Raw genomic sequence first — 26,021 nt, forward strand, 5'->3', positions numbered from 1 at the left:
ATGCTTGGTCTGGTTAGCCTTTGGCAGTGCTCTCTTAGAAGTCCATCGTTGTCCTTTCTACTTGGGGCAACATGAATGCAAATTTATATTAATCTGTTTAGAGCAGTGATTTTCAACCTTGGCAACTTTAAGATGTATGGACTTCAACTCCCAGAATTCCCTAGCCAGCATGGTTGAGAAACATTGGTTTAGAGCAGAGGTGAAATCCAGCAGGTTCTGACAGGTTCTGGAGAACCATTGGCAGAAATTTTGAGTAGAACCGGCAAATACCACCTCTGGCTGGTCCCAGAGTGGGGTGGGAATGGGGATTTTGCAGTATCCTTCCCCTGCCATGACCACCAAACCACCCCTATAGGACCAGTACTAAAATAATAATAATTTCACCACTGGTTTAGAGAGTTTGCATCAGTAGTGGGATTCAAACAATTTAACAACTGTTTCTCTGCCCTAATGATTTCTTCCAACAACCAACTCACCAAACTCAGAAAGTTAACAACTGGTTCTCCCAAAGTGGTGCGAACTGGCTGAATCCCACCACTGGTTTGCATCCAGATTTAGCTCCAGGGAGTTGTGACTGCAGAGAAGCCATCAGAGGAGGACAAGTAATTTCTCTAGGGTATATTCAGCAGTGGGAGAGAACTCAGTGTTTAGAGAACTGTAAGGTATAAGCTGGGAAAGAGAGCCCCGCTTCAATTTCCGTTTGTTGCTACAATGGTCAGAGTGATAAAAGAGTGTGGTTTCCTCTTCAGCATGTGAGAGCCGATGGGAGCCGCCTCACACTAGGAAAGACAGACTTCTGACTTTGTGGGTCAGCTTCTGTCTGAAAACAGGGGCATGTTCTGATGGCATCCTCCGCTCGGCTTACCCCTTCCCCAGTCCATCCCAGCATGGAGCTTGAGAGCGAGACCCCAATGATGGGAAACCCCCCAGAAGACAGCAAAAACGTAGGTGGTGGGGCTTAACTGCAATCAGCCTTTTTCCCCCTCCTTTCTCTTTCACATTCTGCTTTAATTCGAAAAGATGCTGAAACCTTTAGGAGTGCTGTTAGATACTATAAGAGTTATTAAGCTGCTTTCCTGGTTTGACCTCTGAAATGGAATAGAAAAGTCTGCTGTGCTCATGACTTGCCAAAGGCTCAGAACAGAATGAGGACCTGCTTCAGTACTGTAGCCTTGCTAGTTCCTATCTAGAGAGGGACTTATTTTTTTTAGAAACAACATGCAAACTTGAATGTTAAAAATATGATCAATACAGACAAGCATAGAAAAGAATAACAGAACTGGAAATGACTTTGGAGGTCTTCTAGCCAACCCTCTACTCAAGCAGGAGACCCTAATTCCATTTCAGGCAAATGGTTGTCCAGTCTCTTCTTAAAAACTTCCAGCGTTGGAGTACCCACAACCTCTAGAAGCAACTTATTTCACTGATTAATTGTTCTGTCACCTTAGTTGTAAGTGAGTTCTCTCCTTGATTAGTTTCCATCTGTTGCTTCTCGTTCTGCCTTCAGGTGCTTTGGAGAAGAGGTTTTGCAGATTCAAACTCCATTGTATTTTGTATTTATATTATTAACCACTATTAAACATTTTCTGAGTATGGAATTCCTCTGAGTAGCTAATTTCCTCTCCCAATGACTGATAAATACTGATTAACTTTCCAGGGCCTTGTTACTCTCATCTTAGTTTGCATATTGCTCTAAATCATAATTTAACTGTGATGTATCAAATAAACCATAAAGGGATTGGAGAGCATAGCTCTTAAGCAGTGAACCATAATTTGCAAGCCACAGTAGTCAGTTCACACAAAATAACTGTAATCAAACCACATTCTATCTTTGTATGACATCTGTGTCCATCAAACAATTTTATGGTCAACCTATCTGATCATCATTCTCTTAAACTACTGATTTCTGAGGTGGGAAATATAGAAATTGGAAGACTAGCTTTAATTCAACATTGGGTTTTAACTATTATTCAGAAAGCAAAACATAATCTGGTAGGGCAGCAAGAGTCCATAATCTTCCTTTCAGCCTCCCACATTGTCTTAATTACAGAAGTAGCAAATGTGTTGCTGCACTTTCTATCTTTTGCATAATGTATGGCAAAGCCCAGCCCACCCACCCCCAAAAAATCTCCTTCCCATTTTCAAGCTATTTTTTTTCCAATCTCCTGATAGCAATAGTTCATATTTTCCTGTAACACACTCAATTGTGTAAGTTTGCCTAAAATAAATAATCATTCATTATGGAGGTGATAAGGCACTTCTGCTTTTAAACAAAGTCACACTTAAAATCACACTTCAGTAGATTCCACAGAATGCCTCAAGATCTTTATAATATTGATTGTTAAAATAAAGAAATGTGTTTGAAAACATTAAAAGGCTTTGGAGAAGGTAGGGAGCATATAGGGACAACAAAACCATTTTTTTCTAGTTCTGTCTCTTAAACTGAAAGTAGAAGTCAAGGGGACAGTTTCGTCACTTGATTGCAATTGTAGAGAATTACTCCCCCACTCCAGTTGGTTTTTTAAAACCTGACTAATGTGAAAATGCAGTGTGAAATGCTGGAAAATGTAGTTCAGCTGCATCTGATGGGACGTGGATTCTACTTCCTACTTTAGCATGGAGTTTAAAAGGAACAAACTTTCCTTTAAAAAAAACACCCCTCAAATCAGAGTCTGAGATGGTGAGTCCTTGAAAGGGAGATGTCTAAGTAATTCCAGAACTGCTGCCTAGACTGGGAAATTAATGCATCCCAAAAGAAAGCCATGGCAACCCCCTTGTTACCAAGATAACTATGTGGATTTATCTGTGTGGTCACCAAGAGCTAAGCTGGAAGTACTCTTATCTTTTTGAATTCTCCTCACTCAGTTAATCCTCATTCCCACCTTGTTTTGTAAATTTGGTAGTGTCAGAATATTATAGGTTTGGGGTGTCAAACTCATCGCCCGTGGGCCGGATGTGTCACGCACTGGCCACGCCCACCCTGGTTTAGCGAAAGGGGAAAAAGTCATGATACATCACATAATGACAATCTGATGCTACAAGTTTGACATCCCCTTATAGGTAATCCTCACTTAATGGTGATAATTGGAAGGAAGGTAATTGGGACCAAAATTTCCATTGGTAAGTGATATGGGAGTAAAGTGCAATGTCACATAACCATCAATGGTGGGGTTCAAATTTTTTTACTACCAGTTCTGTGGGCTTAGCTTGGTGGGCAAGGCATGCCTTGGTGGGCGTAGCAGGGGAAGGTTACTGCAAAATCCCCATTCCCTCCCAATCAGCTGGGACTTGGGAGGCAGAGAGTAGATGGGGGCGGGGCTAGTCAGAGGTGGTATTTACCGGTTCTCCGAACTACTCAAAATTTCCACTACTGGTTCTCCAGAAGTGGTCAGAATCTGATGAATACCTCTGGTGACCACCTCACTTAGCAATGACAATCCCAGCAGTCTTCTGTTGCCATTATAAAGCAAATCAGCACAGGTCATTAAATGAGGCTGACATGTGATCACAACTTCTGACTTCCTGTTGGCTTCTCTATTGACTTTGGTTGTGGGAATCTCTCTGGGAAGGTTGGAAATCATGATCATGTGACATGGGGATACTGTGACAATAGTAATTTTGGGGATCAGTCATAACTATCATATGTACAATGTTGTCATAATTTCAAATGGTCATTGAATGAGTAATCATTAAGCAAGGACTACCTATAATAGTTACAAAATAAATTCTAATGCTGACTGTTGTAAGTATAGTGGGAAGTTTCTGCTTTTTCAGAAGTGGGGTGGACAGGTTTAGTGAAAACAGTGCTTGGGTTATTCTGCTATAAAAGAACACAAAATCCAGTATTATTTGCAGGATCCATTTTTGGAGGGGCCCAAGTGCAGTTAATAGCTTTTTTAGTAGCAGAGGTTTGAAATGTCAGGGGGGCACATACCACACATGTTTTGCCCTATTAATTTTAAGAACACATTCTCAGGATTTCTTTTTATTAGTTTTCATAACTAAATATCAGCTCTTAAAGCTACTTGTTGTCGCTGACAATTCTTGTAGTTAAATGTACAGTATCACCTGTTCTGAGTGTGTGTGTGTGTGTGTGTGTGTGTGTGTGTGTTTATCTTCTGCCCAACAAGTTTACTCCGCAAGTTGGAGAAGGCAATGCAATGGATTATATTTCTAAATCCCACCTCTTGTGAGTAGATGGTCATGGAAACTCTTCCCATTGTCAAATTGTCCTTCCCAATTAGCAATCATGCTGGCTAGAAAATCTCTGGGCAACATTTCCAGTGCATGCAACTAAGGCTTAAAGCTTCTGCAATATTCATTTCTAGAACTTTTTGTCTGCTGATTATAAAAAGTGAAGGATTATTTTGTCTTGCAAAATAAATAATTATGATGTCTCCAAACCTTGTAGCTCTGACAGCAGTCTTGGAATCATGACCTCTGGCTTTAACTGTCTGCTAAATATGGTTTATCATGAGGAATGAATTGCAAAACAGATGTAAAGGAAGAATAAATAATAAATGGAGTTAGTTGAAATCAGTGATCTTTTCTATTAAGAATTGGTGGGTTGAAAGGAAGACCATGATTGTTGTTGATCATCAAAAACAGAGAAATTTAAAGAGCAAAATGTAGGCTGATGCTGTAGGGAGAGAGATTATAGTGAACTTTTCTATTATGTAATTAAATTTCTTTGTTTACTAGTTCTGAATTCTCTTCTGAATATTATATAATGCTGTTTATTCAGAAATGGAATATGATAGTTATGTGTGTTTTTTTACTTGATGTATTCAAAGCATTTCTATGTTACTTTTCATTATGAACAGTCCTGAGCTATGCATTCAGTATCATGGGGTGTGAAATTTCAGAAGATTCAATTATTGAATCATATTGTTTACATTAAATTAGTGTAAAGAAAATAGCTGTTTGTCTGTTAGCAGTGGCTAAAATAGCTATGGTGTGTTCAAAGCTGTTGAATTAGCTTTATATAAATAAATTAGCTGCATATAATATATATATATAGTATATTAAACTGGTGTTCCTGAGGAGAAAGTTGTGCAGAATTTGTTCCCCTAAGTACTTGTAGTACTTAAGAAGTACCTGGCATAATGCATCTGCTTCAATAATTTAATATAAATATAAAGTGAAGCTGTGCTATTTTCGATATATCACTTTTAAAAATTAGTAAACACAAAATTAACTAAAAATTCAAGAAAAACGTTGGATTGATTTTGTAAGGTGCCAGAGGTTTCCCTGAGCCAATGAGATGCCAAAGAGAATGAGACTTGAGACCAAGTTTGCAAAAAATACCAGCTTTTATTTATGGCCATATCAAAAGCTGGGTGACAAAACTATATCCAAAACATACAAACAAAATGCATGTAAGGAACAGCCACACACTGTGAGCGTGGCTCTGAGTATTATATACATTTTACACAGATAGAAACAAAGTTTACCCAATCAGAGACAAAGGTTCATTACAGAGGTGGGTTGCTCCTGATTCGGCCCGGATTGGGTGAACCAGTAGTGATGGCGACGGGAGGCTCTGCCCACCCACCCGGATGCTTCTGTGCATGCACAGAAGTGTTGCGTGCATGAGTGAACCAGTAGTAAAGAAAATGGAAACCCACCACTCGTTCGTTACCAAGGTGGTCTTTAAAGCATTCTTTGTTCAGGCCCCTGTCTCTGTCCACCTTATCTATGGAACTTCCCTATAGCATTGTGTAGGGGCAGCTCTCCCTCCCCCTTGGCCAAGTTGTTTATTCGGCAGAATGCTTTTAGGATTTATGAGGCAGGAAAACTCCCTACTCTGGTTCCTTTATCTATGGGGCCTGATATTCCTGGGTAACAATTTCTTCTATATTTTCAAGAATGTGCCTAGCTTTGAAGCCAAAAATAGAAGCAAGATACAGCAGCGAGATAACAAAGTTTGCACTAATGCCAACCAGTATTAAGGTTTCAATTTACTAAGCTAGAATTAGTTCCTAACTATTTCTGACAGTATAAAATAATATAAGCAGAAGCCAATAGCAAAGCTTAATTCCTAATAAATGATTTCTATCAGTATATCATATCAGAAACCAACAGCAAATATTGGTTTCATCAGTAACAATTATATAGCAACATAAGCAATTCATAATAAAAGCAAATAGCCAGTACTGATTCATATACTCCTTCATTTTAAATTAATTTTAATATCATCCATCATTAAATCAGGTTCCTGGGTGAAATAAAATGAACAGTTCTACCTCTATATGATAGATATGATACCATATGAATAAAACCAGCAAATAAAACCACAAAAACCATATAGAAGTGCTACCAATATTTTAATGGTTAAATAAACAATGCCTTAACCCAGTGTCTGAAAGCCAGCAATTGTGCAGTGTACAAATTGTTTGTAAAATGCTTCTCATTTTACACCCACGTGGTGTCCTGCTGATAAGGGAATGTGAACAGATTGGTAATGGGAAGTGGTATTTCACTCTTTGCACCAAAAAACAACTACAGTCTAGGCATGTTAAAAAATGAATTTACAGCAGATCAAGTGAAATTGTTTTTTCTTTCTTTCTGTAGATGGATCTCTCCCATAAATTATCTAAGAGAGAGGTAAGAAACTCATTCATTAATGACCATAAGGTATATTCTGCTGGGTCAGGGAAAAGATCCACAAGTTGTCCTTGGCCTACAAAATTGAGCCCAAAATTTCCTCTGCCAAGCAAAGCAATTGTTAACTGTGAACTTTGCCTTTTAAGTGACTCTGGCTCTTCCCCTACTGACTTTGCTTGTTGGACGTTAGCCAGGAAGGTTACAAATGGTGATCATGTGATCCCTGGATACTGCAACTGCCATAAATACATGCCTGTTGCCGAATTCCCAAAATTTGATGATGTAACCATGGTTGTAAGTGTGAAAAACACACTTCTGAAAAGCCAGAAGTCCTTGTTTTTCAGTGCCGTTATAATTTTGAACCGTCACTAAATCATGCTGACCCTTTTTAGTTCACATTCTCCCAGCAGTTTCACTGGGTGAGCTCCTAGGGGAAAACATTTGATCAGAATTATTTGCTCATTTAGAAAAGAAAGGCTGTACTATATTGGAATCTTGAGAGATAAGATCAGGTAGTTGGCCTGTGTGGTGCTTAGATCTGACCCACAGAGCCATGCTAGAAACAGCAAATGACCGGGCCACGGTGCCTCTGCCAGTGAAAACGGCCCCGTCTTCAGCTGCGATAGCCTCCTGCAGTCCTCTGCCAGTGAAAATGGAGTGGCCCTCCTGAGCTCCATTTTCACTGGCAGAGCCCTTGGGCCACCATAGGTGCCCCAACGCGAGAGATGTCGAATTGGCCATGCCCACCCTGGCCACGCCCACCCTGATGCAACCTTCAATTAAATTGAGTTTGACACCTCTGGTTTAGATGTTTAGATGTTCTGCACAAGCATCTCGTTCGACTATTGAAATGCAATATGAAGTCAACCAGTATTATTACAAAATTAGTCACAGATTGGTTCAATAAGCAGGCTCCCAGGAACAAATTGACAGGCTTAAATGAGAAAATGTGTAGCTAGCAAGTATTATAGGTGATCTGATCTCTCAGGCACTACCCTCCCATTCCTTTTTGCCTAATGACCTTGTACTGTATTTCTCCTCTCTGCGGTCCGCTGGAGATTTAGAAAGCATATCAGGTTGACTTGCTTCCTCCCTTTGGGAGTGGTAAACATAGAAAATGTATTTCCTCCTGTCTGTCTTTGGTGGGCTCAATCAGCACAGAAGGCAACAACACACACCACAATTGCATACTGTAAATGGAATTAAAAGCTTGAATACAATGGTCTCTTTTAATACATTCCTTCTTTTCAGCACAACTCATACCCACATCACTGATGAACACCATCTTCCCAACAAATGAAAGAAGGCAGGGTATCTTATTAGTAGTTCAATTAATGATCTAGTAATCAAGTAGCTACCAAAAGTTGTCTTGTAGCACCTCGATTCCCAAAAGATTTCCTATTGTGGAAAAGATAGTAAAAGAAGTAGCGGTCAAAAAGCGGCAAATTAAATAGTTAACGATAGAAGAGAGAACCTTTTCCAGTCTACCTATCCATCTTTGCACACTTCACATGCTTCTCCCTCCCTTCATTTCCTAACCTAAGTGTATTGGACTCTGATCATCTACTTTTCATCCATCTTGCGACAGACTATTACTACAATTTAGAAGGCAAATTGAGGAGAAGTCTAGTTTTCCTTGAACGGCTCTTATATTTTTATCCATCAGGCGTACTTTGAATTTCTGCTGGACTTTGGCAAATCGTTTTAGTCCATCTAGCCTGCTGTTGCACTCCCACAGGCTCCTGCTTTTAGATGGGCCCTTTCATTTATATTCTTGTTTACTTATCTCCTTCCTTTCCTTCTTTTTTATAAATTTGTATTGCTTTTAAACTGTAAAAAGATATTTGCAAACTGTAAAATAGTTGGCAACCCTGCTAAGCCAAATTACTTGATTTGATTCTGATCTGTTTTTGATTTTTGTTTCATTATTGTTGCAGCTCACCCTGCTGTACGAAGAGGTCCTTTACACCATTCTCCATCGGGTGGGCCAAGTGGAACAGAATCATGTTACTGATACAGATGAGCTCTATGAATATGTGCAAAAGGTTGGGATAAAGAGCCAAATCCATCTATCTTATTATTCATCCCCAAGGCTTTGGGGCTACACTTAAGACTACATTCTTTTTTTTCTTTTTCAGTGTATGGTTTCTCTCTCTCTCTCTCTCTCTCTCTCTCTCTCTCCCTGCCAAATGCTAATGGGACAAATAGTTACTTTCTGCAATATAATAACTACGGGTATGTTGGTAGGCAGGATGCACCCTGCCTCTGTTTTTCTCCCACACTGTCTTCCTCTCCCCACACCTCCCAGTCCCCACCCCCCACCCCACTCTATTCTTTGGCCTTTTTGCCAAAGGTCCTTCTGAAAAGAAACACATGTTCTGTTGTTGTTTTTAGTTTAAAGGCTTTCCTATTTTATTGAAACCAAATTCTCACTCTGAAAATTTCTTTTCTAATATCCAAATCAGGCCTTCAGTATTGATCCTGGAGAGCATCAAATTATATTACAGAGGGTCAAAGAGCTAGAGGTAAGATCTAACTCCAATTTTCCATTCACTTGTAGGTTGTTATGATGGAATTGTTCTATTTATTTAGTTGCAAAAGGGTTTCCAAGTATGCTCTGTTGTTTATATTCCAGATTAATCTGAAGATTTGTGTTGTTATTATTTTTTATAATTAGCCTTCCCATTTTAATGATGCTATTCTGTTCACCTGCTAGCTAGGTCCTTATGTTAAGATCTTCTTTTGTGTTTCAGAGGCCAGTTTTTTGTCTTAAAGCCACTGTGAAGCAAGCCAGAAATATTCTGGGTAAAGATGTCAGTGGTAAGCGCAAAAAACATACCACAGCTGATATGCAGAAATTTGGAGATCTGATAAGGAAGGGGGTGGGGGGGGGGAGAGAGAGAAATTGACTGACTTTCTAATTCCGCCCAGAACTAGGACTATAGCAAAATATTTGCAAATGGCAATTACGCAAATTATGCCTTTAAAACAACACTAATGAATATGAAATTCCATGTCTGGAGGAAGGAAGCTTTTCTACTTTTTACATTACCTTCTACAAATTGTTCCCACAAGGCAGCCAAATATTTTAGTGGAAGAGCATAAAAGAAAAGTTTACGGTTGAAAAGGTGGCTTATAGTCCTAATGTTAATCCTAAACAGCACTTTGATTGGATTGATACCCTTTAAACCTTGGCACAAGGTTGGCACACACTGTACAATTAAGCCAAACTTTTGGTGCCTGAAATATTGGTTCCACCACAAAACCGCGATGCTGTTATCCACGCCAACATAAGTGCGGAGGCAAATCCGCGGCGTCCGAAGCGCTAAGAAAAAAACGACCCTACCGCCGCGACAACAGCGGGGTGACAGAAGGGCGTTCTACATGCTTCGTTCTTTGCCTCCAAAGGTAGCCCTCCTCCTCCAGCTGACAGCGGCAGTGGGCACAGGGCAAAGCGGGCTGCCCAGCAGCAGCAGCAGCCTGCAGGAAGGGTCCAGCACAGCCACGGGGGGCAGCAGGAAGCCCACGGGGGGCCCGAGCAGGGCCGCTGATGCTGGCGGCGGCGGAGGACGCAGCAGCGGCGGCGGCTGAGGCTGTCCTGGGGGCCGGCGAAGTGGGCTTGCCCGGCAGAGGCAGGCCGCCCTCTTCTTCCTCAACAACATCTCCTTGGATGGGCGGCCGCCGCCACTGGGCAAGCCCGCTTCGCCGGCCCCCGGGAGAGCCTCAGCCGCCGCCGCTGCTGCGTCCCCCTCCGCCGCCAGCGTCGGCGGCCCTGCTCGGGCCCCCCGCGGGCTTCCTGCTGCCCCCCGTGGCTGTGCTGGACCCTTCCCGCAGGCTGCTGCTGCTGCTGGGCAGCCCGCTTTGCCCCGTGCCCGCTGCCGCTGTCAGCTGGAGAAGGAGGGCTACCTTTGGAGGCAAAGAACGTCCTTCTGTCACCGTGCTGTTGTCCCCGCGGTGATGACGCGCGGTGATGACGTCGCGACTTTAGCGATGCGATTTAATCTCCGCTATTTTGCGTAGCGCGGTTTTGTCGTGCCACGGAAATATTTAGAGGAGGCGGAGTGTAATTATCAGAAGAAAACGGGAAACAGATGATGATCGCCTAAATAAAAGAAGCTGTGTGCATGGTGTGGATTAATTGATGGTGGAAAATGAACGAAGCAAAATAATGCCACATTATTATTTTTTTCTTGGATTTTCAGGGCTAGTGGATAATAATGATCATGCACAGTATCAAGATTAATAGTAGAATGGGGAAAGAAACATTTAGAGGACCTCATGCCATAATTCTGCTATTCATTATGAAACCTTATCATAGTCCATGACACCCCTGCCTATTTTGATGCTCCTTATTTGCTTTCAGGATTAAGTGATCCGTACTGCCTCCTAGGGATAGAAAGAAAAAAACAGGGCTCTTCTTCCCATGGTTCTCATCAGCAGAACAAAAGGCGAGCTAAGGGTGTGGTGAAGAACCTGCTGCCAGAGGACCAAACCCATCGCACGCAAGTCAAACATCAGACATTAAATCCAGTGTGGGATGAAACCTTCATTCTGTACGTCTCATCTCTTTGCCATATTTAATTTGCATTGGCCTTAATAGGATATTGGACTTGTTAGAAAATCAAACTTAAAGATAATTGTAGGGCTAGAAAATGATGGTTTTCAGCAACCTAGTTTATATTCTAGATCCATGATGGTGAACTTTTGGCACGTGTGCCTGAAGTGGCACATGGGGCCATTTCGCCTGGCACGTGTGGCATTGCCTGTTCCTTTTCCAGGTTTCTGGTGTGTGCACGACCATCAGCTGGCCTTCATGCATGTGGCAGTGCCAGACTGGAAGAGCAGGACTTCCATTTTCTGGCATAGGCATGTGTGCCAGCCAGCTGGTTGTCACATGCGCATGCACGCTAGTTTCCGGAAGGCTAGTTGGCTGGCATGTGTGTACGCGCCGGAAACCGAAAATCCATTTTCCAGCATGCGCATGCCCCCTGGGCAGCTCCTCTTCCGGGTTGCAGCCCTGACGAGTGCACACACACGCTCCTCTTCCGGCACTCAGTGCTGAAAAGGTTCGCCATAACTACTAGAAAATGTAATACTATATCCAGAAAAAGCTTTTGGTTGGCTGTTGGGGGAGAAAATAGCTGAGAGAGATAAACAGATTGAAGCTGAAGACCCAGGAAGAGTTTACCATAAGGCAAATAATATCTGACAGCTTTCTTTACAGCCAAGGTCTGAGAGAAGATAGGATTACAGTAGAGATATTGGAAAGGTGTAATCACAATGCTAGAGCTCTTCCTGGATAATAGCCATTGATTTTAAAGATGCAATATGGGATGGCCTGAGAGCCTTCGGATCAGTGTTTTCAATCTTGGCAACTTTAACTTCCCCATGCTGGCTGGGGAATTCTGAGAATTGAGGTCCCTGTATCTTAAAGTTTCCATGGTTAAAAAATATTGCTCCAGATGAATTGGACAATAGCTTCACTTTCTGGGAGTCACAATTTAAGGTATCTAGAAAATGTAGTTTGGGGAAGTTTTGTATGTTTGTTTTTTAAGTCGAGCTGCTCCGTTGTCTAATCTTTTATTTCTGTCATTAGCTATGGAAGGGAATGATGGATTGATTACATGGTTCTCATTCATTCTTGTACATACAATTAGGTTCATAGTTGCCATCTCTACATGCCTATTCATCAACTACCGTGTTTTTTGGCGTATAAGACGCACCTTTTTCCCTCAAAAAAAGAGGGAAATCTGGGTGCGTCTTATACACTGAATACAGCATTTTTGACCTCCCAAAACCCTGCCCCCTTCACCAAAATGGCCATGCATAGCCTTTAGGAGGCTTCCAGAGTGCTCCTGTGGACTGGGGAGGGCAGAAATGAACGAAAAACGGGCTGATTTTTGCTCAATTCTTCCCCCCCCTCGGTCCCCAGGAGCAGTCTATAAGCTTCCTAAAGGCTATGCATGTCCTTTTTTTGGCAAAAAACAGGCCTGTTTTTTGCGAAAAATGGGCCATTTTTGGGAGGTCTGCAGAGTGCAAAAACGTTTTTTTAAAAAATTGCCTCTTCAAAATCTTGGTGCATCTTATACTCAAAAAAATATGGTAGTTCTATCCAGATCTACTTTTCTTATCACTTAGCAGAAAAAGATCCTGATATACATATGTATGCCGATGTAGTTCTTCTACATTGGCTCAGTGAATGGATAATTATTCCTGCTGGCATGTGAGAGTGAGTGGGTCTAACTCCATCTTACCTCTCCATGCAGGCAAGGGGATTGGGTACACCTTCTCACTCCAATGTTCCCTTGCATTAGTTATGTTTTTTTAACGGTTTCTTCCAGGGAGTTTGAAGATGTAGAAAATGCCGAATTCCAGCTAGATATGTGGTAAGCAGAAACTACTGAATTTCATTGTATCTCATTAAAATTTGAAAACAAGTGTTCCAAAGGAAGTCAGAAAGGAGATAGATTCATTAGGCAAACACCGCTCAATGTAAAGAGGGGGTAGCAGCAGATCCCTTAGGAATGACCAGAGTGGAGCATTTGCTGCCTGAGTTGCTTTCCAGTGCATGTGTGCACCAGTGGTGGGATTCACTTAACTTTGCTACCGGTTTGCAAATGTGAGTGCGCTTGTGAACGTGCATGCACAGAAGGTTGCCCATTATGTCGGGGTGGATGGGCGGAGCTTCCAGAAGCTGCCACTACCGGTTCGCCCAAACTGGTAAGAACCGGCTGAATACCACCTCTGGTGTGCTCCCACAAGCCTATGGCCACAGTTGGTGAAGGGGTTGGAAAGGATTCTAGCAGCCAGGCTCTGCCTTCTTTTCTCAACTGGTTTAACGATTTGGACAAGATAAAAAATCTATAAACATAGTTTTAAGTTCACAGTGACGGGTTTTATATTTCATCCTGTAGCAGACTCTAAGCAAAACAATGTAGCTCCCTCCAACTGTCCATCATCTCCAAAAAAAAATATGCTTAACAGGAATAAATCCTTTTCTAAGTGGAACTTCGCACTATATTTCTTTCATGCTACAACTAAAATAAGGAAAAAGTAGTACGGAACTACTTTTGCGCCTAGATGAACATTTAATATTCCTGGAGGCTAATGGCCATAAAATGAGAGAGACCATTCCAGAAATAAGTGGGGCAACGGTTGTGAAGGAGGGGGCTCTTTTTATTTTTCTGTTATGTCAACTATAGTTTGTTTCCCCATCTGAAAATATCAAAGAAAACCGTGCTGTCGGTTTTCAAAAATTACTCAGAAGAAGATCTAAGGGCGTCAAAAAGGGGTAGGGAATTCAGGGGCTGCAAATTGTTCAACTTCAAACATCGTTGAGGGGTTGGAGCCTCCTGTAAATAAGCAAAATAACAGGTTGGAGCTCTCCTCTCCACTATTAGAAGAATTGCCAGCTTGGGAGCAGATCATTTTGGAGAAGGTATATACCGTATCTAGGTGGCTTCTGAAAGTCAACCCCCACTTGATGGCACATACTGTAATCAGTTAATCAATCAATTGCTCTTCTTGCTTTGATTCCTTTTCTTTCTATTTCCTGGAGGTCTTGAAAAGGAGCATCAAGGCATATTTTTATTTGCTTTCTTCTAGGGATTTTGATGAGGTTGAACCTGTACGGCACAAACTGGAAGAACTGAGTGACCTTCGTGGCCTGAAAAGGTTTGGGCTGATTATCAGCCTTTTGTATATAAAATTCTGTTAATTACATAACTCAGCTGATAAGACTAAACAAAATATTTAAATAAGGCAGCACATCCTTTTTCACTTTGGTACATGAGAAATGTTCTCTCATCTTTGTCCTTGTTTCGCTTTTTCCTACTCAGAATTCTTAAAGACGCTAGGAAAAATAAAGGACAGGATGATTTCCTGGGGAATGTAGTCATTCATCTGCAGGTAAGGAAGGGAATAGCATGTTGCCAGAATAATGCTGGGACACACGGATGGATGGACAGACGGATGGACGGATACACACACAAACCACCTTGCTCTTGAGCAGATTAGTCTTTCTTTAGGTGTGGCCTATCTTCTCCACTTAGACAGGAGCATAAATGCCATTAAATAAAAAGGTTAACTGAAATTTCAAATGAACCTTTTATGTGACTATGAAAGAACTTGGTAACAGAATATGTTGCCTTGCTCTAAGTCAGGGGTGTCCAAACTTGGGAACTTTAAGACTTGTGGACTTCAACTCCCAGAATTCCCCAGCCAGCATGAGTTGAAGTCCACAAGTCTTAAAGTTCCCAAGTTTGGACACCCCTACTCTAAGTAAATCTGAGATTTCTTTTTCAAACACTAGACCTAATGAAAATGCTGTAAGAGAACTATAGATTTTTCTGGAATAATCAGAAAAATAATAAAAAGGCCTATTCTGCAGGCGTCTGCATGAATTTCTATTGTGGTCTTTGAGTAGAAGGCCAGGGTTTATGAGAACTTGACTGGCTCTATAAAGATCTGTAGCTATGCCAGCTACAAACTAATTCAAGAACATATTGATCTTTCCTAGACAGTTGCCATACAAATATCTTGGATTCCAGGTCTCACAGTTCCTAGCTAGCATCAGGATTCTGGAGTTGGTTCAATATATCTGGAGTGAATCAACCATTAGCATAACTGAGAGAGAGAGAAAAATGTTCCCGTGAAGCCATTAATTATTGCACTGAAATATAATTACAGTACAATGAGATAAGATAGGTGGATCCATTTGACCACTTTCTCTTGCTTGCCCAATTTTCCAATTTCTCCGTTAATTGAGACACTACATTTCTATGATGAAAGTAGAGCCATTCCCTAGGCATGTAGTGGGAATGGAGAAACAGCACTTTCAAAAGTGATGTGGTTCATTACTTCCGAGCTAAGGCTTTTCACCTCGCTTGTGTAGGACCTGCATTGTCGGGAGGATCGCTGGTACAGGCTGGAACCTCGCACGGATACTTACCCCAACCGAGGGCACTGCCACCTGCAGTTTTTTTTGGTACACAAGAAGGTAGGGATAAGAGGAATCCATTTCTCATTGGGTACTTTATAAATTCTGATTTGAACAGTTTTGATTCATTTAACCTTTTAAGACCCATTCAATATAATTGCTGCAATCTTTGAGACAAAGCTGTCCTACCACTGAGATCTTTTTCTCTTGTGGTGATCTGGGTGGGAAGAAGGTCTTCTTCCCTTCTTCACAAAGGTAGAAGACAGTCAGATGTTCTAATTGGTGTTGTGTGTTACATTTTATGACTTTAAGAGCATATTAAAACTGTATGGATGAAAGGTTGACATGGATTTGTATCAGTGGTGGGATTCAATTTTTTTTACTCTGTGGTCATGGCTTGGTGGGCGTTTTGTGGCTTGGTGGGCATGGCAGGGGAAAGATACTGTCAAATGTCCATTCCCTCCCCACTCCAGAGGAAGGATACTGTAAAATCTCAATTTCCTCCTGATCAGTTGGGACTCGGGAAGGAAGAGAATAGATGGGGACGGGGCCAGTCAAAGGTGCTAAAGTACTCCGAAGTACTCAAAATTTCCACTACCGGTTCTCCAGAACTGGTCAGAATCTGCTGAATACCACCTCTGGTTTGTATCTTGCTTTAGCTTATGTTTTGTAAAAAGATAAATATAATAAATCTTACACTAATACTTCTATTGTTAGAATGTTAGCATCCCATTTTTATAATTGTGAACATGTATGCATATGTAAGGATTAAACCTGTTGGCAGAAATTCTAATATCCTCTGAAAACTGGATCAGTACATATATATATATATATACATATTATTTTAGAGAGCTACTTCAGCCAGCAAGACCCAGACAAGTTACAAAGTTCATCGGCAACTTCTTCAGCAGATTGTTTCATATGAGATTCTTCAATACCAGGTAACTAGATAAACAAACTGATAAGTGGATCATGACAGAGTGACATATGTTCAGTTGTTCTCTGGAAAATAATTGGATTCTATATTGAAATCAGTTCAGCTGACCTGTTTGCTATTTTCAACTCTTCTCTGAAGTCAAGATACAAATTTGGTTTGGAGCACAAGCTCTTCCCCCAGTTGAAATCTCAGAAGATTAATGGCAAAATTTCAGGGCTGTAAACTGATTCAAATATCTAAAAGAAACTTTACTCTGAGGTGATGAAGTTGTATGCATTCCATGGATGACCAATTGAAAATGCTTAGGTAAATGGGAATTGCATTTAACTAAGTTTCAGAAGAAAGGAAGACCTGAACATAATACAGGTAATTGTTATTTGCAAAACTGTGAAACAATTGGATATGCTGCATTTCCCCTCCCCCCCTCCCGCATCTGAGAGCATAGAGAGCCATTCATTGTTCTCTTTCACTGCAGGCTGGCAGCACTTCCTGGGATGGAGAGTTAAGCAAACATGCCGGTACTATCCTGTATCTACATGCTACTCAGAAAGACATTTCAGATTTCCACCAAGACTTGGCGTAAATATCTCCTGCATGCTTCCGCTCAAGGCAACATTCTGGAAACCAAAAGTTCCTGGCACTTTCTGTCCCTCTTTTTTAAAAAAAGTTGTGAAGGTTCTTTTCTATTGCCTGAGAGTGTTGTAATTTTATTAAAATTAGGCAGGCATGCTATCCCTAGAATTCCATTCATGAATTCAATAATTTTGACTTTTCTTTTTCAACTGGGATTTCCTTCATTCATTACTACATCTTGCCTATTGAATGTACATATGTGATTCCCACAATAGACTTTGCCAAGAACTGCATGTTACAATTTCTGCTGGTTTTAATTTATCTTTCTGCCGTATGCATGTAAACCAATAAATGTTTCCCAGCAAACTGGCAAAACCAGCCAATTTGACTACATACCTAATGTACATAGTTTAGTTAGGTTACTTAATGTGAGGTGGTTTGTTTGTTTTTCTTTTTTGCTTCTAATTATACTTTTTGCAGGTTTTTCTTCTGGCGTTTAATGCTGCTTTCCTTAACATAGGCACTGGCTGGCTTACAGCAAGCTGTATCAGTTCTTGGAGTTCAACAGCAGCTGCCTGCTCCATCAGATTACCAGCATAGAGTATCAGTGGATTCAAGGTCGATTACAATCTGAGCAGGTAAGAAAGGAAGAGCTGTCGAACTATAGGGTTGGTGGAAGATTCTGGTTCAGCTAAAGAAATTTTCGGTTCCAACATCAGACGCTTATCCATTAGGTGGGTTGTATAGGGGTACGGTGGTTCAGTGGCTAAGACGCTGAGCTTGTGAATCAGAAAGGTTGGCAGTTCAGCTCGAATCCCTAGCACCACATAATGGAGTGAGCTCCCGTTACTTGTCCCAGCTTCTGCCAACCTAGCAGTTTGAAAGCATATAAAAATGCAGGTAGAAAAAATAGGAACCACCTTTGGTGGGAAGGTAACAGCATTCCTTGTGCCTTCAGTGTTTAGTCATGCTGGACACATGAACACGGAGACATCTTCTAACAGCGCTGGCGCTTCGGCACCGCCCCCTAGAGTCGGGAGCGACTAGCACATATGTGCGAGGGAAACCTTTACCTATAGTTTTACAATGCCTATCCGATAAAGAGGATTGAAATATGTTTCTCTCAGCATAATGTTTAGTAGATCATGATCTTGAAATTATCCAGATATTACCGAGCAGGACTAAGTCTTTTTACATCTATGGCATGTTGATTACTTCCTGCAGACAGCTGAATTGGAAGACTCTTTTCAGTCCTTACTGAACTATGGGATTTCTCTTCTTCAAAGGTTCCGGATCGTCTTCCCACTCTCCTCACCCAAATCTACACAGAGGCTGCAGTCACTGCTCAGGTGAGCTATCAGAAACCTTCTGGGATGCACATAGTCAAAAGAAAAACTACCAACATTTTTCAAGCATGGGTATTCTCTCAATAGCATTACTGTTTAATTAAGGGGACATAAATCATGAATCATTCAATATACTGATTCTACATTTCCTTCACATAACACCTAAGAATTTGTAAGCCTAATAGACGCTTTCATGAACCAAAGCTTATAGTTTATGCCATAATTCACCCAAATAGCACCAAGAGACAGAAATGTATCTGTCCCTTGGCACCTGTCAAGACTTCTGCAGGGGCTATTTCTTTTTGTATTAATGGAAAGAGTGAACAGAAAGCAAACATGAAACAAAAAAGCATCAATCGTATTTGTCTGGATTTTGATATGCTATGCAAGATCAGTTCTAAACCTCCAGTCATATTAGCAGTTTCCCCAATGAATTTCCCTGTCTTGTCTAAATGAAGGTCAGTGTCAGCTTTTCTTCATTCAATAATCAGGAAAGAAAACCACAGGACTCCATTTGTTGAAATCAAGTGTACTTTTACTAATTATAAATGAATAGATGCGAAGCTAGGCTAAATCTGGTTAATTAGGCGCAAAAGCGAATAATATATTGAATAATCCATTCCCCTCCCCTTGGCATCCCATGCACAGTCCAATCATAATTCTCCCAAATGTCAGGTGTGAGATAACATTGAAAGGCATCACCAGGATGGAATGCTGGACCGTTGGCCTTGGCAGGAAACACTCCTCCTCCACATGCACAGTAAGGTGGTCAGCTCAAAGTCTAGAAACTTCCTCCAGCACAACAATGATTCCCCCCCCCAAATACCATGCCCCCCCTCCCTGTTTCAATGGCAGCTGAAGCAGTAGCAAAGCGGAGGCAAAGTGGAGGCTGACAGTCAGGTTTGTTGAACTCTGTCTTCCAAGAACCACTTTAAAATATGTGTTTGACGGTTCTGCCAGTTCTGTGAGACCAGAAGATGAAAAGATGAAGAGGCTGAGTTCTCCTTGAGCATAAAAAGCATCAGATATAGAGTGATGCCTGAAGCACGTAAGAAGCAGAGCAAACATCTCTCCACAGCACTTGCTGAAAGTTTTTCCTACAGAAAAAATGAGACCTATTATAATGATGTAAACTACAGGGAAGAGGGAATGGCCTTGAAGGACCAGAGGAAGAACTGCAATGAGGCAGGCAATGGTCAGATAAGAGAGTCTTGAGCCCAGATGATGAAAATAACTTGAGAAAATCTCTCAGATAAACCCGTCCCAGTTTACACAAAGATAAAGAAAGGGAGGGAGGAACTACAGCCAGATTTTCAAGATTCCGTTACTATAGTTATTACAATAAAAGTAGTCCTGGCCTACATGTCATTAGTTTCTTAGTTTGGTCTATGTTGTAAGGGCTGACAAATACTGATCTCCATGTTCTTGGAAATCAGGCTTCTGTTTGATCTCTTTATAGTATATCCTAAAGAGAGGGATTGAACAGCAATGTTGGGGTCAATAGGAACATAGGAAGCTGCTTTATAGGGGGACTGTTCTATGCTGTTTATCAACAAATGTTGCGGTCTTCAGATGTCTTTCTTCTCAGCTCTTCTTACAGTTCTCAGTGAATGGATTCAGAGTCTTTGCATTTGAGACTGATTAAAAGAAAAGGGGTGGCATCTTTTGCATGGAAAAGAGACTTTTCTCTGAATTGCATTGGATTTCAGCCATGATTTTTCATCTTCACAGGGTTTTGGTCCAAATGTGTAAAATGAAAGCCTTCAAAGAACTTTGTACTTCGACTCCTGTTCTTGAAGAAATGGTAATGGAGGCACTTAAGGTACAAAGCCATCTTGTTATCTTTGGGATGTCTTTTCTCAGGCTTACAGTTTTGTTTTTAATGCTTTTTGAAATCTTGAAGGGAATAATGGTGCATAAGCACACCAGCCTGCCTACCATCCCTGTCCTAATTTTCCCTTGTATTCGTATTTATTTCATGTATTCATAATCATGTCTATACTTGTATCTGTTATGCTTGACAAAATAAATAAAAAAACAAAAATAAAAAATAGAAGTTTTAGTTTAGTTTCCTTGTCAAAATTCACCACCTGGACTTACACACAGTCCTCTTTATGGAGAAATGCACAGTTCTATTTTTCTTCAGCTACGGATGATGTTTCACAGAATGCTCTGAAGTTCTAACTTGGATCTCAGGCCCTCTACTCTTGGACCTCTGCTAAATTATATTATATTATATATATACGCACACATACACATACAGATAAGACCAATGTCTGCCTTAATGTGTGCATAGGTTTTAATATGCAGAGAAGCAACTTATTCTCTTGCCTATTTTCTCAGACTGGAACAGCAGAGTGGTTTTACATGAAGAAGCAGCACTTGAAGCCAATGGTAAAGGTATGTTACATTCTAGTAAAGTTTATGTTAGAATCTTCCAGGGGTTGTTGAATTGTGTTTCCTATTGATTCTAGAAGGGCATATCCTTAGCATTTGCAAAACATCTGCTACCCCAGCCAGGATAAAAATCCTCCTGTATTATATCTTGTATCTGTGCAATCATACTAATCTATACAACAATTTTGAATAAAGACCACAACGACATTTTCCTCCCAAACACACAGATATGACTGCTGTAGCTTGACTTTAGATAAGGAATTTACGTTTGTCAAAATCAGGACAGAACTGGTTGTGTCCCTCTGATAAATTCACGTGAGCATGTGTTATCATGAGCATGCAACTATATAGATCTTTCCTAGAACAATGAAGCATACTTAATAGTCCTAAACCATATTCTCACAAAAAAAAAAAGGTGTGGGGGAAACGTAGCTGTTTTAACAGTTGGTTGGAAAGCAACTCTGCAGAGTACAGTGGGACCTCTGGTGCCAACTGTAATCCATTCCAGGACTTCGGTCGGTACCTGATTTGTTCGTGACCAGAAGCAAGACTGTGCATGTGTGCGTGGAAAGGGAAATCGCCACAGCAGGGAAAATCGCCACGGCTGGGTTTATTCAGCACTGGAGGATGTGTCGTGATCTGAATGCAACATTTAGTGGATTTTTTGGTTGGCACCCGAATTGTTTGTGGTCTGAGCCGTTCAGGACCTGAAGTCCCACTGTAAATGATAGAAGCTTTATTTTACAGCACTGTGTTACAAAAGAATAAAGATTTAGATTTATTAACATTTGTATGCCGCCCACTCCCATTGGGACTCTGGGCAGCTCACAGACAAGACAAAAAGAAACATATATTAAAAAATTTAAAATAAGGATACAAGTATTAAAATTTCACACCATGCATACTATTAGAGTGGGGCTGGATACTAATCAACAGCCCCAGGCCTGCCGGAACAGCCAGGTGTTAGTGGCTTTACGGAAGGCCGGAAGAGTAGTAAGGGTCCGGATCTATATGGGTAGATCGTTCCATAGGGCCGGAGCAACTACAGAGAAGGCCCTCCCCCGGGGAGCCGCCAACCGACAATGACCAGCCGACGGCACCCGGAGGAGGCCCAATCTGTGTGATCTTATTAGTCATTGGGAGGTAAATGGGAGGAGGCGGTCTCTCAGGTAGCCAGGTCCTAAACCATGTAGGGCTTTAAAAGTAATGACTAGCACCTTGAAGCACGTCCGGAGACCAATGGGGAGCCAGTGCAGCTCGCGGAGGATAGGTGTAACATGGGTGTATCTAGGTACACCCAATATCGCTCACGCGGCTGCATTCTGGACCAACTGCAGTCTTCGAACAATCTTCAGGGGCAGCCCCATGTAGAGCGTGTTACAGTAATCCAGTCTTGAGGTGACGAGGGCATGAGTGACCATCCGAAGGGCCTCCCGGTCCAGATAGGGCCGCAACTGGTGCACCAGGCGAACCTGGGCGAAGGCCCCCTGGTCACAGCCGACAAATGCTGTTCTAACATCAGCTGTGGATCCAGGAGGACTCCCAAATTGTGGACCCTCTCTGAGGGGTGTATAATTTCACCCCCCAGGCTAAGAGGTGGAATGACTCGACCATCCTTGGGAGGGAGCATCAATAGCCACTCGGTCTTGTCGGGATTGAGTGCAAGCTTGTTCGCTCCCATCCAGACCCTGACAGCCTCCAGGCACTGGCACATCACTTCCACTGCTTCGCTGAGTTGGCACGGGGCGGACAGATACAGTTGCGTATTGTCCGCGTATTGGTGATATTTAATCCCATGCCGGCGTATGAGCTCACCCAGCGGCTTCATGTAGATATTAAATAGGAGGGGGGACAGGACCGAACCCTGCGGCACCCCATATTTGAGGGGCCTAGGGGTCGATCTCTGCCCTCCAACCAACACCGACTGCGACCTGTCCGAGAGGTAGGAGGAGAACCACTGTGGGACGGTGCCTTCCACTCCCATCTCCCGTAACCGTCGCAGAAGGATACCATGGTTGATGGTATTGAAGGCCGCTGAGAGGTCAAGAAGCACTAGGATAGAGGAATGTCCTCTATCCCTGGCCCGCCAGAGATCATCGATCAGTGCGACCAAAGCAGTTTCGGTGCCGTAACCAAGCCTGAAACCCGACTGAAACCTCCGCCACCGCTGTATTCCAGGCAGCGACCAAGGACTCCGCCGGACTGTGGGCGAGAGAGTCAGGTATCTCACCAAGCGCCGTCTGAAATTAGAATATCAGTCCCTTGTATGTGGAGTAGCATATAATTCCTAATGTCAATAACAGAGAAAAAGCTTGACTGAGGTCCCACAATAGCATTTCTTGCTCACTTAATTAGAAGAGGTAATTTGGCTCTAATCACCACCGTCCCTTGCCATTTAAGCCTCCTGATAGCTTTTAGTCTTCTTGCTCTTCCTACTTTTCTCAGAACATGAAGTTTGAAGTTATGTCAGAATGATGTCAGCTGAAACTGAGAACTCCACTTTTGGGCCAGACCCTTCTGTAACACGGAAAGTCAGTTTGTACTGTTCAGGACACCTCTGAGTAAAGTAATCCAACTTCTCTAACCCCAACAACTACCACTGAGGAATGGCAACATAGCAACACGTGGCAGAAGAGTGAAACAGCCTCTTGCCCCAGAGAAATAGTGTGGAAATCTAGAAGACGTTCATTAGTCTGAAAGTGTCTTGGTTTTGGGGAGAAACAAAGCTCATGCTAGATCTCTACCCCTGTTTCTCTTTTTTCTATCCATTCCATAGACAATGGAGGAATGTGGCAAAGCTCTGGTCTGCCTTCTTCTGGAGGTGAATGCAGATCTCCAGGAGTGTCACAAAACCTGGAACAAATATTTCATCAGGCAAGTCTCTGAAGGAAATTTTTTTTTGTTCTTTCCCAGCTTTGGCCAATTGGTCGCAAACTGCTTCTTCAAATGTTTTGCTGTTATTGTTAGTTGCGAAGTCATGTCCAACCCATCATGATCCCATGGATAGCATGCCTCCAGGCCTTTCTGTCCTCTGGAGTCCATTTAAGCTCACGCCTACTGCTTTGGTGACTCCATCCAGCCACCTCATTCTCTGTTCTTTTGCTCTCAATCTTTCCCAGCATCAGGCTCTTCTCCAGTCAGTCCTTCCGTCTCATTAGGTGGCCAAAGTATTTGAGTTTCCCCTTCAAGATCTGGCCTTCTAAAGAGCAGTCAGGGTTGATCTCAGTGGTGGGTTCCAGTTGAAACGGGCCCGGCAGCGTCCGCATGGACACGTGCAATGAGCGTGTGCATCTTAGCGCCGCAACGAGCCTCCGCAACGCTCCAGCTGCTTCCTGGAGCATCGCTTAGGTGCTGTATGCGCCATGCATGTGTGTGGAAGCCTTAAAAGACAGGTAAGGAGCTCAGGCAGGTGGGTGGGCCCTCCAGCGCTCCGGAACGGAACGGTATCCAGTGCTCCGGGCAGGCTCCAGTACGCCCATACCAGGGCGTACCACCTGCAACCCACCACTGGTTGATCTCCTCTAGGACTGACCAGTTTGATCGCCTTGCAGTCCAAGGAACTCACAGGAGTCTTCTCCAGCACCACAGTTCAAAGGCCTCAATTCTTTGGTGCTCAGCCTTTCTTATGGTCCAACTTTCACAGCCATACATTGCAACTGGGATGTTTAGGTAGCTTCTAAAGCCACAGAGACTTGCTACCAAAGTGAGTGGATGAGGCCAGATCACAGAAGTGATAAGACAACAAGCTGAGCGAGTATAAAATTCCAATTAAATAAATGCACATTTTGATACATGTGCCTGTTGGCTTAAAGAAGTAATAATAAAACTGGTTAGATCAAACCTTTGTGCAGTATTTACTGCACTAGGAATTTTCCTGTAGTTGTTTAGAGACTTTTGTCAATCTATTTCCCTGCTCATCAACTATTTTTATGAGTGGATTATTTTAATGCTGGCATTGAGAAGGTCTCTTTTTATCCTCCCAAGTAGGCTTGGGAATCAGCAAGTCAGCAAAGTTTCAACTTCCTAGTTGTCTTCCTTGTTGCCAATTATGAGAATTTAGCTAACAATACTGAGAATGCTGGTTCTGGGCTGCCTCTGGGCTGTCATAGTTACTGATCAGTTATATATGGATGCTTCATTTAAATTACCTAGTGCTATTAGCTTTAATACATAAAGATAAACCTAGCAGCTAAAACCCATGAGAAAATTTCTGATCGTGTCTTTCTCCTTCCTCCAATGCAGCACCGTGAAAGTAGATCTTTTCTCAATTGCATATCTTAAAATGCAGGAACTGGTGAGTAGCTGTTTCACTGCTTTGTATCAAAGAGGACCTCAGGCTTATATCTAACAGCAAGGCAGAAGATACTGGGGGAAATGACTAGTGGACGAATAAGCCAATTACTTCAGAATTTCTAAGGCAGCTTTCTTCAATAGTGATGCCGTCCAGATGTGCAGACTTACAGAATTCTCAGTGATGGTTATATTGGCTAGAGCAGTGTTTTTCAACCTTTTTTGTGCAAAGGCACACTTTTTTCATGAAAAAAATCACGAGGCACACCACCATTAGAAAATGTTAAAAAAATTTAACTCTGTGCCTATATTGACTATATATAAAGTGTTTTTCCCACGGCACACCTTACACTATGTCACGGCACACTAGTGTGCCGCGGCACAGTGGTTGAAAAACACTGGGCTAGAGAATTCTAGAAGCAAAGTCTATATATCTGGAGTGCATCCAGAATGAGGCAAAACAGGAATTCATCTTTGAATGAGCCACTCAAATCAGTGGTGAGGATTCATCAGTCTCGCTTTAACGATGAACCTAGTTCCTGAGCCAGTTTTTGCAGATTTCTACTCAGGGCCAACTAGTGGTATCTTTCTGATTCAATTTCAGTGTATCAACCCAAAAACCTGGTCCATTATACTCTTTTTATGCTCCTGCAGGTTTCTTGTTATGTCAAAGAGCAGCTGAGCAAGATTGACAGTGGCATGTCCCAATTAACAGCAGAAAGTCTATTCCAACTTTATCTCAGCATGAAGGACTTCTATCACATGAAGGATTTTGTGTGCAGCAGGTGTTTATCTCTGCAGAGGACAACACTTTGCCTTCAGTCTTTAGGCTGTTTTATACATTATGGTTGTTGTTTTGAGATTACGCTTATAATGTATTGTTGTCATTGAATCCTCAGTGCCAAAACTGGCCTGATTCACTGACAAAATGTGG

The 26,021-nt window shown here is 42.0% G+C and overlaps 1 protein-coding gene across 2 annotated transcripts in view; it reads left to right on the plus strand.

Annotated features, from left to right (window-relative positions):
• UNC13D (unc-13 homolog D) overlaps window positions 1–26,021 on the plus strand; it is a 76,393-nt gene that overhangs the window by 17,711 nt on the left and 32,661 nt on the right. Inside the window, exons 1-19 of one of the 2 annotated variants that reach the window (XM_014051586.2) lie at window positions 828–944; window positions 6,574–6,606; window positions 8,544–8,651; window positions 9,072–9,131; window positions 9,360–9,426; window positions 10,970–11,159; window positions 12,948–12,992; window positions 14,212–14,280; window positions 14,445–14,514; window positions 15,500–15,604; window positions 16,393–16,485; window positions 16,957–17,060; window positions 17,575–17,692; window positions 18,279–18,403; window positions 20,132–20,222; window positions 20,744–20,800; window positions 23,574–23,671; window positions 25,040–25,091; window positions 25,742–25,872. In XM_014051586.2, the coding sequence (XP_013907061.1) occupies window positions 843–944; window positions 6,574–6,606; window positions 8,544–8,651; window positions 9,072–9,131; window positions 9,360–9,426; window positions 10,970–11,159; window positions 12,948–12,992; window positions 14,212–14,280; window positions 14,445–14,514; window positions 15,500–15,604; window positions 16,393–16,485; window positions 16,957–17,060; window positions 17,575–17,692; window positions 18,279–18,403; window positions 20,132–20,222; window positions 20,744–20,800; window positions 23,574–23,671; window positions 25,040–25,091; window positions 25,742–25,872 (1,718 nt within the window). In that variant the 5' untranslated portion in view covers window positions 828–842. Of the gene's footprint in view, window positions 1–827; window positions 945–6,573; window positions 6,607–8,543; window positions 8,652–9,071; window positions 9,132–9,359; window positions 9,427–10,969; window positions 11,160–12,947; window positions 12,993–14,211; window positions 14,281–14,444; window positions 14,515–15,499; window positions 15,605–16,392; window positions 16,486–16,956; window positions 17,061–17,574; window positions 17,693–18,278; window positions 18,404–20,131; window positions 20,223–20,743; window positions 20,801–23,573; window positions 23,672–25,039; window positions 25,092–25,741; window positions 25,873–26,021 lie in introns of those variants that run through there. The other variant, XM_087709912.1, reaches the window with a different exon arrangement.

This window comes from Thamnophis sirtalis, unplaced genomic scaffold (genome assembly GCF_051295495.1).
Source record: "Thamnophis sirtalis isolate CommonGarterSnake01/CBP01778 unplaced genomic scaffold, rThaSir2_p1.2 scaffold_3, whole genome shotgun sequence".
Taxonomy (NCBI): Eukaryota; Metazoa; Chordata; class Lepidosauria; order Squamata; family Natricidae; genus Thamnophis; species Thamnophis sirtalis.